Below are 15787 nucleotides of genomic sequence, written 5' to 3'. Positions count from 1 at the left end.
TTCCTTCCATGCCGTTGTGGCCTGTCAGTACGACGCAATAACACCACAAACTTTGGATACAGTACGGTACGGTAAAGTAGAGTGGAATCCGATCCGGCTCGATCCCAACCGTGACGGCGATTTCAATTTTCCAGTACTGGACCATTTGTAGCATACTGGATAGTGTAAGATACAGGTCATCCTCTACTGTATCGACACCTACTGTACTGTACAATGAGTGTACATCAATTGATCCGGACTCCCGTCATGGCTTCGGTAGGTGATACTGTACTCTGGACATGCTCAGTGCTGACAACTCAAGGCAGCAAGTAGAGTACCATTAGGGTACCAGTACCCTACTCCCTGTCAGGGTACTGTATGACGTACTGGACTCAACTAGGACCGTAACGGTCCCTGTGATGGCCTTGCACGTTTCACTACCCCTATCCTGTACTGTATTAAACGGTGATCGCCACTGCAGTCCACTGCTACAACGCCATTCGACAGATGCAGCCGCCTTGCTCATTCCAACTGCTAACTTGGCCATAATTCTCTTTTACTTTTCAACTACTTCAACAAGTCTAACTGCGATCAAGTCATCAAGATAGCCATGGGTAAATGAGCTACAAACCAAGATCGATTTCCATTACAATAGGATTGATACGACATTTTGAATGTCAATGCAGTATTTCAAGCCAGATTGGAATGTCATCGCCATGACAATCAATTTACACCAAGCTCCGTCTTGAACGTCATTTCCCTTCATCATTTTAGTCGATCTCGTTGAAAACTTTTGACATGGACTGCATACTGTACAGTAGTAGTTGTTGTTGTTGTCCTATCCTCTCTTTCAGACGTACAGTGTGTGTGTAGAATTGGTCTTTACAGTGATATAGATCGACAGCATTTTTATCAGTTCTACCGCACAGCAGTACAATGTTGGCCTATTTACAGATGGGTTGCACTCAGTTTGACATCCTCAAAAGGAAGATCATGACATTCCACTTCCATGCAACTACAGTATTTCTTGACTAGGACTAGCTTGATAGCACAGCCAATACAATAGATTCGATATCCTGCATGGCTTCATTATTAGGCTACTTTTTATTTTCACTCTCTTCTAATTGAACTGTTGATGGACTCAGTCAAGTTCGACAGGATTTTGCATTGGTGGTAGTCTAGGATCGGCATGGGATGCATCTCTAAATTCTGCACAATTTGCCACCCTTGACACTGTAGTGAATCGATTGTAGACCAAGTAATTCTGTCGTAGGCAATGTTGTTCTCAGCTGAATACAATCAAAATGAGCTCTTTGCTGGTACAAAATGTCAACGACTCATGACACTTGCTTAAAAATACTCTTTTGTTCGCCAAGTTACCCCTATCACAGTGGAGAAGGATAACGATTTTAGAGGATGGATACTGTTATTGTTATCAACTTAACAAAGATAAACTAATGTTTCTGCTCCCAATTCTAGAAACTAACTTTAAATTCTCTTTCTGTCACAGCTAAACCTAAAGCCGCCAAGGGGGATGCCATGGTAAGCCACCGTGTTCATGTCATTGTTTTCGCTTACGTAATCGCTGCTTCAGCACTATACGTATTTCCGTCGATGATCACTATTTTCACCTTATAGTTATTCTTATATTATGATAATTACTATCGTTTCTAACTTAACTTGTTACTGCATGTGAGATACAACAGAATCAATGAAATTTCCACAGTGTATTCAACTGACACATACAGTACTATAACAATCTTCAAGTTGAATAGAACAATATCAAACTGTAGTTAGCTAGTGCAATTAAAAATAAAATATCCTCTTGGGCTTAATATCCTACTTTATGATTGAAAGGAAACAAGTGATTGATTAACCTTATCAAGTTGTACAACCCCATTCTACGATGATTGTGATCAATTTTCTATCCAACAGATTCCCAAAAAATCCGATGGTCATGTTGGTTTTGCAGATTTACCTAATCAGCTGTATAGAAGATCGGTTCGTAATGGTTTTGAATTTACGTTAATGGTAGTAGGTGAGTGTCCCGCAAGCACTATCATTAATATTTCTACCAGTTACAAGCAACTGCCGTTCATGTTAATATGCAAGAGACAATGATTCTCTTAATCTTGGGTAATACAGTATAGTGCTAGTTCGACAAATGGATAGAACAGATGCACTATTTTCACATCATTTTGTACAGCAAAAGCGCTATTAGCCGTATTGGAAAATTTATTTTTTTTTAATCGTAGACAATGGAAGGGTAGTCATTTTTCAGTAATCCATTACCGTTGTGTAGTAGAAGTATATATAGCTATAGAGAGTATAGGATAACAGCTCTATAATAGTAGAAGGTAGTTATGGATAGGTGTTGTATACACAGAGACTACGAAATTCTCTAATTTATACGATCATATAGCATCGTCTTAAAAAATACAGTTTTATTTTAATTTTCCTAGCTGACCATAAATTTATGATGATAAAACTGCAATAAATTAAATTACGAGTATAACATCCAAGACTTTCGTTCAATCCATTACAGGTGAATCTGGACTTGGAAAATCTACGTTGATCAACTCTCTTTTCCTATCGGATGTATATACTACTGCAAATTATGATGACAGAATCAAACAGACTTTACAGGTAGCTTGTAATATCAATGGATCTAATGTAAATAATATTTTTATTGCAATTAGATTTTCTCGTAAAGGTGATGATTTAAAACTTTGCAATTAATTTATCAAAAAATGTAAAGTATAAAAAGTATCACTCTTTATCTGTCAACTTTACTAATAAAATAGCATTACGGATACGTTTCTGCTATGTAACTCTCTACTTTCAATTTGAAGATCGAAGCCTCTACCATGGATCTTGAGGAAAATGGAGTTCGCCTTAAATTGACATTAATAGACACGCCAGGTTTTGGAGATGCTATTGACAACACAAACTGGTATATTAAATATTCTATAATTTACATAGACGCTCACCTAATTGAAGGACGGCGAGGTTGAATTTCTTATTTCCTCATTTTCGTTTACAGTTGGCAACCAATTATTGATTTTATTCAAAAAAGATTTGACGAATACATTCAACAGGAATCTCGCATCGATCGAGAATACCACATTGTAGATACTCGAGTACACTGTTGCCTTTATTTCATCCCTCCAACTGGGCATAGGTATGCTATATCATAGCGGTAAACATATGAAATTGTAGCCAAAATGATGTGCTTACACTCTTCAATATGAACTATTTCGATTCTAGCTTGAGGCCTATTGATATAGAATATATGAAACAATTGTACGATAAGGTAAATTAAATGATAATAATAATTGTAAGATTTGAAATTGCAATCCTAACGCTTAATGTACTGTATCGATATTAATTTACAGTCTTTATTATCCGATAGGTGAACATTGTTCCTATTATTGCTAAAGCTGATACCATGACTGAAGATGAATGTAAAGGATTCAAGAGAAGGGTAAGGCATTCAATACTTTCGAATGACATGTAATAATATTATTTAGGTTAGCCAATTTCTTATCTTGTACGATCTTTCCAGATTTTGAAAGACCTGCGGGATAATAAAATTAGAATTTTCGAATTTCAAGAAGTTGCCGGAGAAGATGAAGATTATGCTGCACAGCATAAATCAAGCAAAGTAAGATAAAACTACTAGTAAATGGTTTATCGCTTTAATAATTCGATCTTCTTGATTATTTACCAATTAATCTTTACTCTTTTAGGAAAGCATTCCTTTCGCCGTTGTTGGCAGCAACACTAAAATTCAACTTAACGGTGGTAAAGAAGTTAGAGTCCGAAAATATCCATGGGGTATGGTAGAAGGTAATATTACAAATTTGTGATACCTTTAAAAAAAATTCTCCAATTGAATTACTGACCTAGCTGCGATCAAACAAAATCTGCTCATATAGTCGAGAACAATGATCATTCCGATTTCATCCATCTACGAAATGTTCTCATCAGGTTTGTCATGATTATTTACAATTTTATATCGGCCATTTTAATGCAATTATTTGCATAAAAAATTGTTTATGTTTTAACGGATGGAAACAATTTATTTTGCCAGGACCCACATGTTTGATTTAATATATAACACCAATATCTTACATTACGAGAATTATCGATACAGAAAAGGAGGTAGTAGTGTAAGCCAAGAAGGTACAAATTATAAAATGCGTTTGGCCAAGGAAGAAGAGGAAGTAAAACACAGATTAGATACAATGGAGGCTAGAATGTCAGAAGTTTATGATACACAAATTAAAGAGAAAATTAAAAAATATAAAGATAGCGAAATGGATGTAAGTCATATTTGACTTGGCTATTGTATTAAACGTTAAATTATATTGAATATCTTAAAATGGATTGACAGATCAAGCGTCGCCATGAACACTTAGCTAAATCAAATGATCAGCTGAGACGCGAATATGAGGAAAAGAAAAAGAAATTCGAGAAGGAAAAGAGTGATTTTATTCACGTTTCTAAAAAGATAGAGGAAGCTCAACTGAGCGCAAAAGGACATTCGACGTCATCACTACCAAGGTCTCCAAAGCCAGGGTAAGTAACATTCATTTTTCAATTATTGACGGTACCGAATTGAACTAAAAAGATTTCGCTCTTGTAGTCATAAAAACGATAAAACCGACGGGAAAGAAAAGAAAAAGAAGAAATTATGGTAAAATATGCACTACGGTTGAATTTCTTGTTTCGTAAATGATGCTACGATGGTAGAATATTAAAATATAAATAACTCATGTGTGACGATTGGCGTTGGTGCTAAAATTTGCGCTTAGCGAAATCGTAGTCCAGCATTGATAATTATATAACGCAATTACAGGATATTATCACGGATTAAGACGGTAGAAGTTATTTTGAAATACAATTTGTTATACTGTAGTATTTGTTTGCTTTGGCTATTTCATTTATCACTTGTATCTCAATAGACTATAATTTGATAACAAGCCATAGATTTTATCGGAACTATGTTTGTATTTTGATATATTTGTAAAGATCTATTCTATGTTACTATCACTAATTATTGATACTATATCCACTTTGCAATTAATGGTATACCTAGTTGCTTTTAAGCATGATTAAAATTATGCCAAAGTTTGAGTCGTCGGAAATATATTTGGTAAGTGTTAATAAGGCGCCTCTTGTAGTACAATATTCAAATAAAACGAATTGAAGCAATTTATATGTAAACCGTCCTTGACTTACATACGAGACACTATTTACCCGAACGACGCAATGCACACCACTGGAATTAGCATTAAGATTCGTTTTGTGCAATAGCTCTCACGAATATATTAAGACTCGATATTTTTCGAAAGTACGAGAACTTTTACAGGAATTGGATATAGCGTAACTAGACAAACTGAACGACTGACTTGACAATTTACAACGAATTAATACTTAGTTTATCTTGTTGCAGGACTAATTTTTTGAGTTGTTGAAAAAATGATGATGAAATAGAAATGCTTACCCTGTGTGAAGTGTATTTATACTGGATATGACTTAAGTAATATTATATTTCATTCACAGTAATGAAAGAACCGTATCGAATGAAGTTGATATTTCTTCGTAGTTGCCAGCAGTTTTCACACTGTACAAATCACTTTCGTGGACATTTTGACGCCAGGATAAAAAATATCACCGATTGTAATTAACATTACAACCAGTACGAATGAATCTTAGCCACGGATGGTTTATTTGGGCGTTTTAGTTAATAATATTTTAATCTGAGTCACAACTCGACACTTGATTTGATGTAACAGTTGTAATTGTATATGTGATGTTTACTTTCATTGTGCCTCTAGAGCACCGACCTGCTATTGGCAGTATGAGTATCGATTAATTTTAAATAGATATATAGTCAACTGATCAAGGATTTAACTTATTCGTTTGTTAAGCCTTTTAGACATATTCAAATTGTTAATCAGACAAATCTCCAGTGATTGCTAAAAACTTGCTGATTAGCTTATTAGATTCTTCAATGATTTTACTTGTTAATGACAATGCGCACGTAATGACTCGATATTATACTGTTTGATATAATTCATGATTAATTTAATGTACGTATATCCACTACAAAAAAATAGAGTTGATTTTTTAAGGATATTGGAACTAAATGCTTTGTCAATTAAAATACCAGTCGAGCTCTAGAGTCACTTAACTTGCATAATTATCCAATTGATCAACCGGTGATAATTAAAAACAAAATCTATCTTGAATTTATGCTTTCCAGTATCTATCTTTCCAAAGATATAGAGCAAGTATAAGAATGGGCTACAGTCAAGTAGAATCCCATTTAAACTATTCTATTATGACTATAAGAGCTATTTTATTACGCAATCATGATTAAATGTTCCTAATCTAGCATTTGTGGCAACATTTCACGTATTAAAGAGTAGCTATCAAAATAATTACAAAAACATTAACTTAAAAATGAACCAAAATATTCTCATTTATTATCTAAGTATCGTCTTAGCCAGCAAGACCGATAGCTAGTCTTTTGAAAGGAACTAAAATTATCCAACTCAGTTGACAATAACTACTGCAGCAAAGTCAACTTCCAGTACTGCACTATTAACTTGCTTAATTGCGACTTGAATACATTTATTTTTCGATGTACCTTGCTGCATTATCGGTTCATTATCACAAGCATGAATATTACAAAATTTCATGTAACAACAAAAATGCTTCAAATTTTATTTTATTGATTGATGATCTTATAGCAAAGTTAACAATTTATATAGAGGTGACTATAACACTTGGATATTCCATTTAAAAGCATGAGCTAGTACAGTACATACATCGATCTGATAGCACAAATCGACATATTTAGTAAAAACATAGACAAACAGAAGACTTGAAATTAGGAATATATAGCATATTAGCAAACGATGGTTGCAAGATTGTTAAAGCAATATGCTACCTAGGATAATAAAAAGCCTGATAGCATATTTGCTTCAATGTTTTTCTAAATCGTTAACAATATTAACTTACAATTATATACCAAAAGCAACATTTTATTCTAATGCCTAACAAATATAAGCATCCAAAATATTTTTAGCGGTATAAAAATTTCCGAGATAGCGATATTGGGAGGTAGTCAGTTTGACCGAGATATTTTACAGGGCTGTTGTCAAGCTCGGGTTAACATAAAATGTTGTCGTCTGGATTTCTAAATAATATAAATATTTATTCATATTAGGACCGTATGTGACTATAATCGTGTCTAGTACTTCATTCTTATATCCATTGCAGTATTTTAACTAAGTGATACGGTATAGCTTTAGTACCTGGGCGAGAAAATTCATATAATTTGATATGGGATGGTTGACGGTTTGTAATTTCGAAATGAGGCAAGAAGGACAAATCGACGCAAGTAGGCTGGGTTGTGAGCTGTTTAGTATGGTAGAAATAGTGCAATGTTTAGCATTATCAATTTCAATATTAATAAGTTATTTTCTTGGCATAATTTTATTTCTATTATGGGTTTTATTATGAGCACTAGACTGACCTTATCAAAGTACAAATGCAATGTCTTCCTTTCTACTTCGAAAAATTGCAATTGTTCAAGCTTACTGACCATCTATATGGAAGTAATATGATTAGAAGTTATTAATGACAAGTTCTGGTAAACCAGAAAAAATATCATAAAATCGATGGTTAAAATGGGGAAACTGCACCCGTGTAGTTGGATAACGTTATAGTTATTCGCAGTTACTTCTACAGTAATCTAATCGTTAGATGAAATGGCTACCTGTGCAAGAGCGGTGCGGTTCAGTTCTAAGCCGGATGGCATATCCAATTCCATAACGGTAGGGTTAGGTTTTTGTACATTCTGTAACCTAAATTTTGAAATACAATTTAGTTAATTAATCCTACAGGAATTTCTTTCATTATAGGATATGCCTTAAGCCTGTTCAATTAGTCTATCGTACCTGACGCAAACTCGAGTATTTAAAGTCCTTCTAGCTCGTTGATGTTTAACTTCAATAGCGAAAGGTTCGTTAGGTGTTGGTTCAGGAGTAGTGTTGTTGGTTACATTATTAGTTGTTAACATCTATAATTGAAATAGCGTTAATTCATTTAGCTATTAATTTTCAAGCCTTTCTCAAAACGAAATTTGTATATCGATTTATCATCAAGAAAGCTAAGATATAAATTTTTCTAACTTAAAATATCTTTCTTACCTGAGTATAAACAAAGCCAGCTCCGAAGCAAGAAAGAGTAACTGATTTGGTACGAGGAGGTAGCTATAGAATGAATAGATTGGCATATTAATAAAATTTAAATTTAAATATCTATAGCTACTTAAACAAAGTAAGCATAGTCTAATCCATTCCTTACCGTAATGCTAAATGTCTGGTTCCTGTTGTATTTATTGATACTGAATGATTGATGAGCTTTGTAATTGGTATTATCAAAGACGATAATGTGAGCATCAAGTGATAATCTGTAGGTTTGCATAGCATATTTGGATAAAGCTTTAAGAGCAAGGCAAGTATCCTATAATAAAAAGTGATTAAAATGTTATTATTCAATTAGCTAATATCCATGTTTTCTAAATGTTAATACGTTAACTAAAATCATCTAAAGTCATGATCTATTTCCTTACATGAGCAGCGACAAATCCACCCAAGCGATTTCTCTGCGAGATCAACCACGAAGCAGTTGGGATGAATTCTTGTGTACGACGAGTGATCAACATCTTGGTCAACAATGCATAAGATGTAGCTTGGATGGTTAACGATTTCTCAATGGAATCCAATTCGGTAAAGAGTCTATTGGTATTATTAGTAAGTTGGATCTTCCAGATAGGAGTGTTATCTATTTATAAAATTTAAAATGATTTATAAATATGCGTATTTATTTACATGGCTTGAATTCGAGAAATGAAGAATAAAACTGGTCCAAAAGGATACTTACTTTCAGTGGTAGCAAATTTATTCAAATTCCTAGATGCTTCCGAAGAAAGATGGCTGTTGGATATGGTAAGAGCATAGCTGACGATAGAAGCAGTGTATGGATCACTGATTTCCTTCAAATGAGCTTCCAAGTAGGTACGGGCTTTAACCAATGGAAGATAGGCAAACTAATACAGAAATAAATGATAGGGCTTATTATTAAAATAGTAATTGGGCAAATAAAAAATATCTTGAGCGATAATTTACTCAACTTACAGGTGCATAATGTAAGTTGTGGACCAATGAAATAGTAACTAAAGCCGTCAAGGTGATATTATGATTTTGTGTGAAGTTCTAGAGTTATGAAAGACATTTTCAAATAGATTCAATCAGTATTTCCATGATTAAGAACGCGAAATAATCAAGATCTAGGATAATAATTGTAATATTAGCAAGTATCCTATAATCTATACCTTGATTGGCAATGATGGAGTAAATATGCTTTCTTCAAAAGCTCCATTTGGTTGTTGTTGCTTGACTAACCAGAATGTATTGCGGACAACAACACTAGTATCGATGGGGAATAATCGGGTACGATAGGCTTCAGCAAAGATCTGGCTTGTCACTGCAGTTAGCCTAGAAAATCAAGGCAAATATAGTTTATAATTAGTGATATTATAATGGCTTAGATGAGCAACTTGCAGCCAATAGGATGATAGATGTTAGGATTAGTATGATAGCAAATCAAGACAATTTACCATAAGCATCCAGATTTATCTTTCATGCCATAAGGACTGAATGAACCATCAGGACGAAGGAATTTCATTTGATGTTGGTATGCTATAAATTAATTTATAGCGTTAGAATTATAATTCATAATAAAATCGATCCTTGTTCTAAAAGTCCCTGACTTATTGATAGATTTAGGATTAATCGCTCTTACCCAATAAGAAGAGGCGCCTAGCCTTCGTTTCAGTTTCAGGGTTGGATTGGCGAGTAACTCTAAGGTAATGGGTAAGTTGGACTGGAGCATTCATGTGGATTAAGTTTTGTTCAGCGCAACGTCCAGGTGTTTCGAGTAAGTTGTCCATATTCTCAACGCTTAAGCGCATCATATCACCTAAAATAACATTCATTTAATGTTCCTATTAAGTAAAAGTGATGGCTAAAAATGGATATAGTATAAAAATAAGTCAAATTTGGCGAACCAGTGAAGGTAATGGTGGTCTGTGTAGGTTCATCATTAGGTGGTGTTTGGATGTTAAGAGTCTTTTCGAAAGATCCTGTAATGGAAATAATCGATAAATTATTAGAAATTATCGATTCGTCTTTATTCGGTTTCATTCGATTCCTGTTACCTTTAGCAAGATCGACAACCAAATTTTGAACTTGACGTCGTTCTTTTCCTTGGGGCTAAATAGTCAGGAATAGCAAAATTATTATAGATTGGTAAATCGGTTAAAGTTACTATAATTCTTAAGCTACAACGGTAACATATATCTTATTCTAACCGTTAGCATATACTGTATAATTTACCTTAACCAAAAGATGCTTCTCAACAGTATCAGCGATGTATCTATCGTTGGATGTTGCGCTCAAAGTGATGGGGATGTAACCGGTCGTGGTTGGAATAATTTGATATTCTACTTCAATATGTTGTTCAGCTGGGACAGTTACTTGGACTCTTTGCTTCAAGAATGTCTCTTCGGCTAAAGTATAGTGTTGAGAAGTATGGATAGTGGTGGTAACCTGTGGTAAGTTGGAAATGGAAGTAAAATTACAACCAAATAAAGATGAATGGTTGATTAGTTAAGGTGTCTTTTCTAATGGCCTCTTACTGTGATATCGTTAGGGAAGAAGTTGAAGAGGGTAGCTCTGATGGTCAATTTCTCACCGCGAATAATGGATGCTGGCAATTCAGTGGTGATAAAGAAATGCTTGAAAGCAAGCAACTATACAAAATAGAGAGAAAGATCAAGGTATCGATTAGTAGGTTAGTAATGGAATTAGGAAAAGTTGACGGAGTAATTTAGACCAAGGATGCAAAAAGATTTGTAGTCTAAGACTAACTTCAGCTGGTCTGGGAGCGATTCCAAATCCAGTAGTGTTAGACATGGACATGGTAGTTATAGCCCATTCGTTGACGGTGTTGGGAACTTCAGGGAAGAGAACGGCTTCTCCGTTGGAGCTGTTTTATGTACATCAATGAATCTGGTTAAAGTAATTTTTCCATGCAATCTTTTGCAAGCTGAAGTAGCACAGAATGTCTTAAAAAGCTTGAGAATGGCGATAAACTTACTCGGCAGTAGTATCTGTCCACAACCAAGTTTCTGGAAGGACCTTCTTGATCGCATCTTGTTCGTCTTCTTGTAATTCAAGTTGTCTCTGTTCTTCATTGATTTCATTTGCTATAACAGTATTGTAGGGTATACATTATTCAATTGCCTTGGTTTAAATTCATTCAGATTCTTATTCGCTGCTATAGCCATCTTATAATAATCCTAAAGTTGTTAAACATCGAATCTACTACACATACTAAATATATCTACTAAATATTGCACTCACTGTTTTCAGTTTGGGTGGTAAACAAGGGTTGAGTAGTCATTAAACTGCTCTTGCTTCTGAAAAGTTTTCCATCGGTAAAGACTAAAGTTTGAGCTTTCTGTTAATTCAAAATTAAGAAATATTTAGCCTTGGCTACACAAATCAATGTAGATATCAAGAAATATTTTGTTAAATATGGTCTGCAAGTAGGACTAACATCAAAGACAGCATTGGCGTCAAAATTGCGATAAAGTGGCAATGGCTGAGTGAGCATTTGTTCAGTTTCAGCATTCAAGTTGTAGTGGGTTGGTAATTCTGGTCGTACTCTATCAAAGACCTATTAAGAATAATCCAAAACTCTGTCTAAGCTAATCAAATGTATACTATAAACCTACACAACAAATAAGGAAGGCAAACGATGATACGACTTACATTTTCTGGAGTAATATCGTTTGTAGCAGTAGCACGGAGAGCTCTGATATCAATTCCCAAAATGCCAACTTTAGCATTTGGAGTGGTCTTGACTCTAACTTCGATGGTGCTGCCTGGTGTGGTGATATTGCTGTTAAGAGTAGTTGTAACCTAAAATAAGTGAAGTACAGAGTTAATAGAAGCATTCTAATGACTAGAGTTTACTAATTTACGAATTGAAGGCATTCCCGTCGATTAAAATGTAAAATATCTTACGTTGTTCTTGAATGTTGGCTGGACATTAAAGGTCAAGATGTCATTAACAACTTCACCATTAGTACGGACGTAGAAAGCAACAGCAGTGGTGATGGGGCTCATTTCTGGGGTAATATTAATGAAAAACAAAGTACTAAAACCAGTAATATTGGTGTTATTAGTGTGGATTAATTGGCCACGAGAGAAGAGCTACAAAATTGGGAAAAAGATGGATATGAGTTATTACTTTGGATGAGTGGAGATGGTTTTCTTTTCCAAGAACTACAATTATACATAATATTTTCCTTACCAACAAGGTGACTTGTTTCTTAAATAAATATTGAGTAGTATCAACTCTGATCAAAGTCTGGTTATTGCAGGGGACAGGGACAGGGTTTAAGATGCTCAATTGCAAATAGTTATTGCTTGGACTGACGAATTTCATAGGTGTCTTTGCAGCAAGCAAGATAGTTTCATTATTGTAAGTAGTGGTGATCTAAATTTCCAATAGGAAAATCATTGCGAGGAGGAAACGAAAAATAAAATAGATTAGCGCAAGACTTCTCGAAAGATTGTTCTAGAAAGCCAGAATAAGTTTATCGACAAAGCTTACTTCATAGCTGAAGAATTTGCTGTATTTTGGCACCGTAAAGGTAACGGTGTAAAGGCTATTTTCTGAAATATATTCAGTGCGTGTTCTCTTGAAACTAAAGACACCGATAGCGTTTAATCGGATCGTTTGCGTATTAGGGATTGGTTTGCCATCTGGAGTAGTTAACAAAACCTAGCAGATATAATTCATATGAGTTCTTGATGTCTGCCACCGTTGATAGTATACCGATATCAACCTAGATTGATTTTAAATATCAATGCAATTCTAGTACCTTGATTTGATAGTTCATTCCTGGTTTGTACGATTCTGGTTCGCTAACGACAGTAGCTTGAATCTTTTGGGTATGAAGAGGAATTCTCTTGGTGACATTATAGACTAAACCAGTTTCACTTTCAGTGACAGTAACGTTTATATATAAAACCAAACTTGGCAAAAAGTAACTGGGTAAAGTCTTGAGTAGAGAAAGTTGAGCAGTGTTGATTTTCAAGGTAGTGTTACTGTTCAACTAGATAGGAAACAAGAAATTAATAATTAGATTAGATCATATAAAGATTTCAATATTTCAAATTAAAGTCATCAAGGTTTGGATAGCATTAGTAGATGAGAAAAGATTCCCCTTACTCTGCCAGTTAATGTGATGTTAGTCTGCTTGGAGATGTAAGTGTGCATGGGAGACTGTCTATTGAACGTGTTGCTGCGTTTTGGAGCAAGATAGCAGACAACGGTATATTCTCCATCGACAGCTTGATTCAAAGGATATCTAATATAAAAATCAAGATATACAGCGTATATAAATGATGATGCAAAAAATATTTTAGTGCTTCATAATTATAATTGAATAACAACGCATAGATTGCATGAGTCAGTTGATAATATACCCATGCAATTTAATTTACCTGGCAAAAATTGTAACTGGAACTTCGGTAGTGTCATTGAAGATGAAATCGGGTGTGTGGACATTAACATCAAATTCAGGTAAAACTATAATTTCAAATAGTAGAATATTAATGATCTGCATTTAATTCTACAGAGCGTAACAAAAACTCTCTATAGATTGGAAATTACCTTCGGTGTTGATTTGGAAAAATTTGACGGTTACAAGGTCAGTCTAAAATTGAATGAATGGTCAATATTTCAGTTGAAAGTTAATTTAGCCTAAAATGGCAATTCTATCACAACGGCGATTATAAATCTGTTAATCATTTCTACTCACTTCATTTCGAACTTCAATTCTGTAAGTTCCATTGCTTGATCGTTCAGTAAGAGGGAATTCCTCAGAGATAAAACCTAATTATGAGAATTGATGGAACCCGGTATTAGTATATTATCGCCGCGACATCATTAATCAATCTCTATTTTTCCTTACCATTGGTGCAGTTTCGTGTTCTGGTGCTGAAGATGTTGTTATTTTGTGGATCCTAGTCCCCCCCCCAAAATGAATTACCATTAGAAATGTAATAGACTCAAAGAGCTCGTTCTTATAATATTGTATCTTAGATATTAGCAGACACTTCAAATTAAATTACTGTATAGTCTATCTATTGAGTTTTAGAATAGTCTGAAAATACCTTGATGGTAGTTTGGATTTTCTGAGTTGGAGTCGGCATAAATTCATCATCGATACAAACAACCCTGTAGCGAACTTTAAACATAAAAGGCGAAATAATTATTTTTCCCATTTCCAACTTAGGTAATTCTACTTACTATTGAAATATGATAGCGCTATATTACATTAGTCATTTCTTACCAGTTTGGCCTGGCTGATACAATTTCTTGTCAGTTTGCAAAAAGACAAAGGTCTTATTTTGAGTAGCAAAAATAGATTTGGTGGTATTGAAAAGAACTCCTCCAAATCCAAAAGCTTGCAAGTAATAGTCATCAGGAGTAGTATCAGTATTATTGAGTACTGGGATCTATAATACCAATTAAATTGCGTAAATTTTAATTTTAATAGTTGAACATAAAAATTGGTAAATTCATTAAATCTGAATTAAAAAGTAGAAAACGGATCTAATTTACCTCAAGAGTGACATTGCCAGGATTTCCTGTTATTTATTTGAAAGGAAATTGATTAAAATACTTGAGTAAGTAATAATTCAAAATATTTTGTAAAGTAGAGTGCCAATAACATTTCTCTTACCAGGAAGGAAAGTCTTGCAGCTCACTTGCGATATTGGGACGACGATTACTGAATAATGTCAAACCAACAGTCACTGGAGATTGTGCACGATAGATGTTAACCGAGATGGTTAAATTGCTGCCGAAACGGAAAGTCTTGGGAGCAGCGATGAAATAACTGCCCAAGTCAAACCGGGACGGGATTTCAGGGCGTTGAATCTGCGCTAAAGGATTATTAACTGGAACACCCTGGGTTCTAAATATAAAATATCGTACAAAATAATTTAGAGATTTGTATGACTCCAAGACTCTATATAAAATGCTTATATAGAAAACAATTACAAACATTTCTACATTTAATAGCGATTTGCTTCAGATAGTATCCAAGCTTACCTTGGTGGAATAAAGAAAGATTCCGCCCCTATTAAAAAGGCTAAGCATAGGATGAGAGTGCCACGATGCATCGTTGCTTTACGACGTATTGCGCGATGGAATAAATTCTAGCAAAGCAATAATTTGATATTTAGTAAATATTTACAGTTTAATAATAATTTAATGCATTATTACGGCTATAGTATAATTCAGCTATTGCTAACAGATACCGGTACAAATTGAAAAATTTTTTAGTATTGGATAAAACTTACTCGTTGTGGGAGAATTCTTCAGCGTTAGTTTTATATACTAAATGCTTTATCAATACACTTTTGAGTAATACTAACTTGATATAGTAAAGAATTTTTAAAAACTAAAAGATATAACAGTCAATAAAATGGAAGGAGGAAGATATAAAATAGTTTACTGGAATAAAGACAACTCTAAAATGGTCTTGCTTCACCGTCCACATTATATAGTTTGCCTAACTCAGATCACCAGCTGTTTGTGTTTGTTATTAGTCTGCTTGTTATGATCAAGTGGTATATTTTTTCTT

General features: G+C 34.2%; 2 protein-coding genes across 2 annotated transcripts; one reads left to right on the top strand and one right to left on the bottom strand.

Moving 5' to 3' along the window:
• Nucleotides 1–246: 246 nt before the first annotated feature.
• Nucleotides 247–4682, top strand: TRIADDRAFT_55770 (uncharacterized protein; the record flags this gene model as incomplete). The annotated part of the gene is made up of 14 exons (XM_002112050.1): nucleotides 247–255; nucleotides 1459–1521; nucleotides 1915–2017; nucleotides 2525–2625; nucleotides 2832–2932; nucleotides 3023–3160; nucleotides 3247–3292; nucleotides 3392–3463; nucleotides 3545–3643; nucleotides 3729–3828; nucleotides 3918–3969; nucleotides 4073–4304; nucleotides 4376–4560; nucleotides 4613–4682. The coding sequence occupies 14 exons, from the start codon at nucleotides 247–249 to the stop codon at nucleotides 4680–4682; spliced, it is 1371 nt and encodes a 456-aa protein (XP_002112086.1).
• A 2138-nt stretch (nucleotides 4683–6820) lies between these two features.
• Nucleotides 6821–15323, bottom strand: TRIADDRAFT_63880 (uncharacterized protein; the record flags this gene model as incomplete). The annotated part of the gene is made up of 34 exons (XM_002111553.1): nucleotides 6821–7189; nucleotides 7308–7410; nucleotides 7529–7600; nucleotides 7772–7859; nucleotides 7953–8074; nucleotides 8205–8267; nucleotides 8362–8520; nucleotides 8630–8841; nucleotides 8941–9106; nucleotides 9195–9272; nucleotides 9392–9554; nucleotides 9677–9758; nucleotides 9862–10038; nucleotides 10127–10201; nucleotides 10277–10331; nucleotides 10455–10667; nucleotides 10757–10870; nucleotides 10989–11106; nucleotides 11218–11326; nucleotides 11484–11580; nucleotides 11680–11799; nucleotides 11895–12044; nucleotides 12150–12338; nucleotides 12439–12624; nucleotides 12742–12912; nucleotides 13013–13246; nucleotides 13363–13501; nucleotides 13638–13722; nucleotides 13807–13849; nucleotides 13955–14028; nucleotides 14489–14654; nucleotides 14761–14786; nucleotides 14907–15115; nucleotides 15253–15323. 34 exons carry the CDS (start codon nucleotides 15321–15323, stop codon nucleotides 7137–7139), a joined length of 4182 nt encoding a protein of 1393 aa, XP_002111589.1. The 3' UTR covers nucleotides 6821–7136.
• Between the last annotated feature and the right edge of the window lie 464 nt (nucleotides 15324–15787).

The sequence above is a fragment of the Trichoplax adhaerens genome, genomic scaffold, assembly GCF_000150275.1.
Source record: "Trichoplax adhaerens TRIADscaffold_4 genomic scaffold, whole genome shotgun sequence".
NCBI classification, from domain to species: Eukaryota; Metazoa; Placozoa; class Uniplacotomia; order Trichoplacea; family Trichoplacidae; genus Trichoplax; species Trichoplax adhaerens.
The sequence above is the reverse complement of the archived record's forward strand: the minus strand, read 5'-3'. Positions and strand labels throughout refer to the sequence as shown.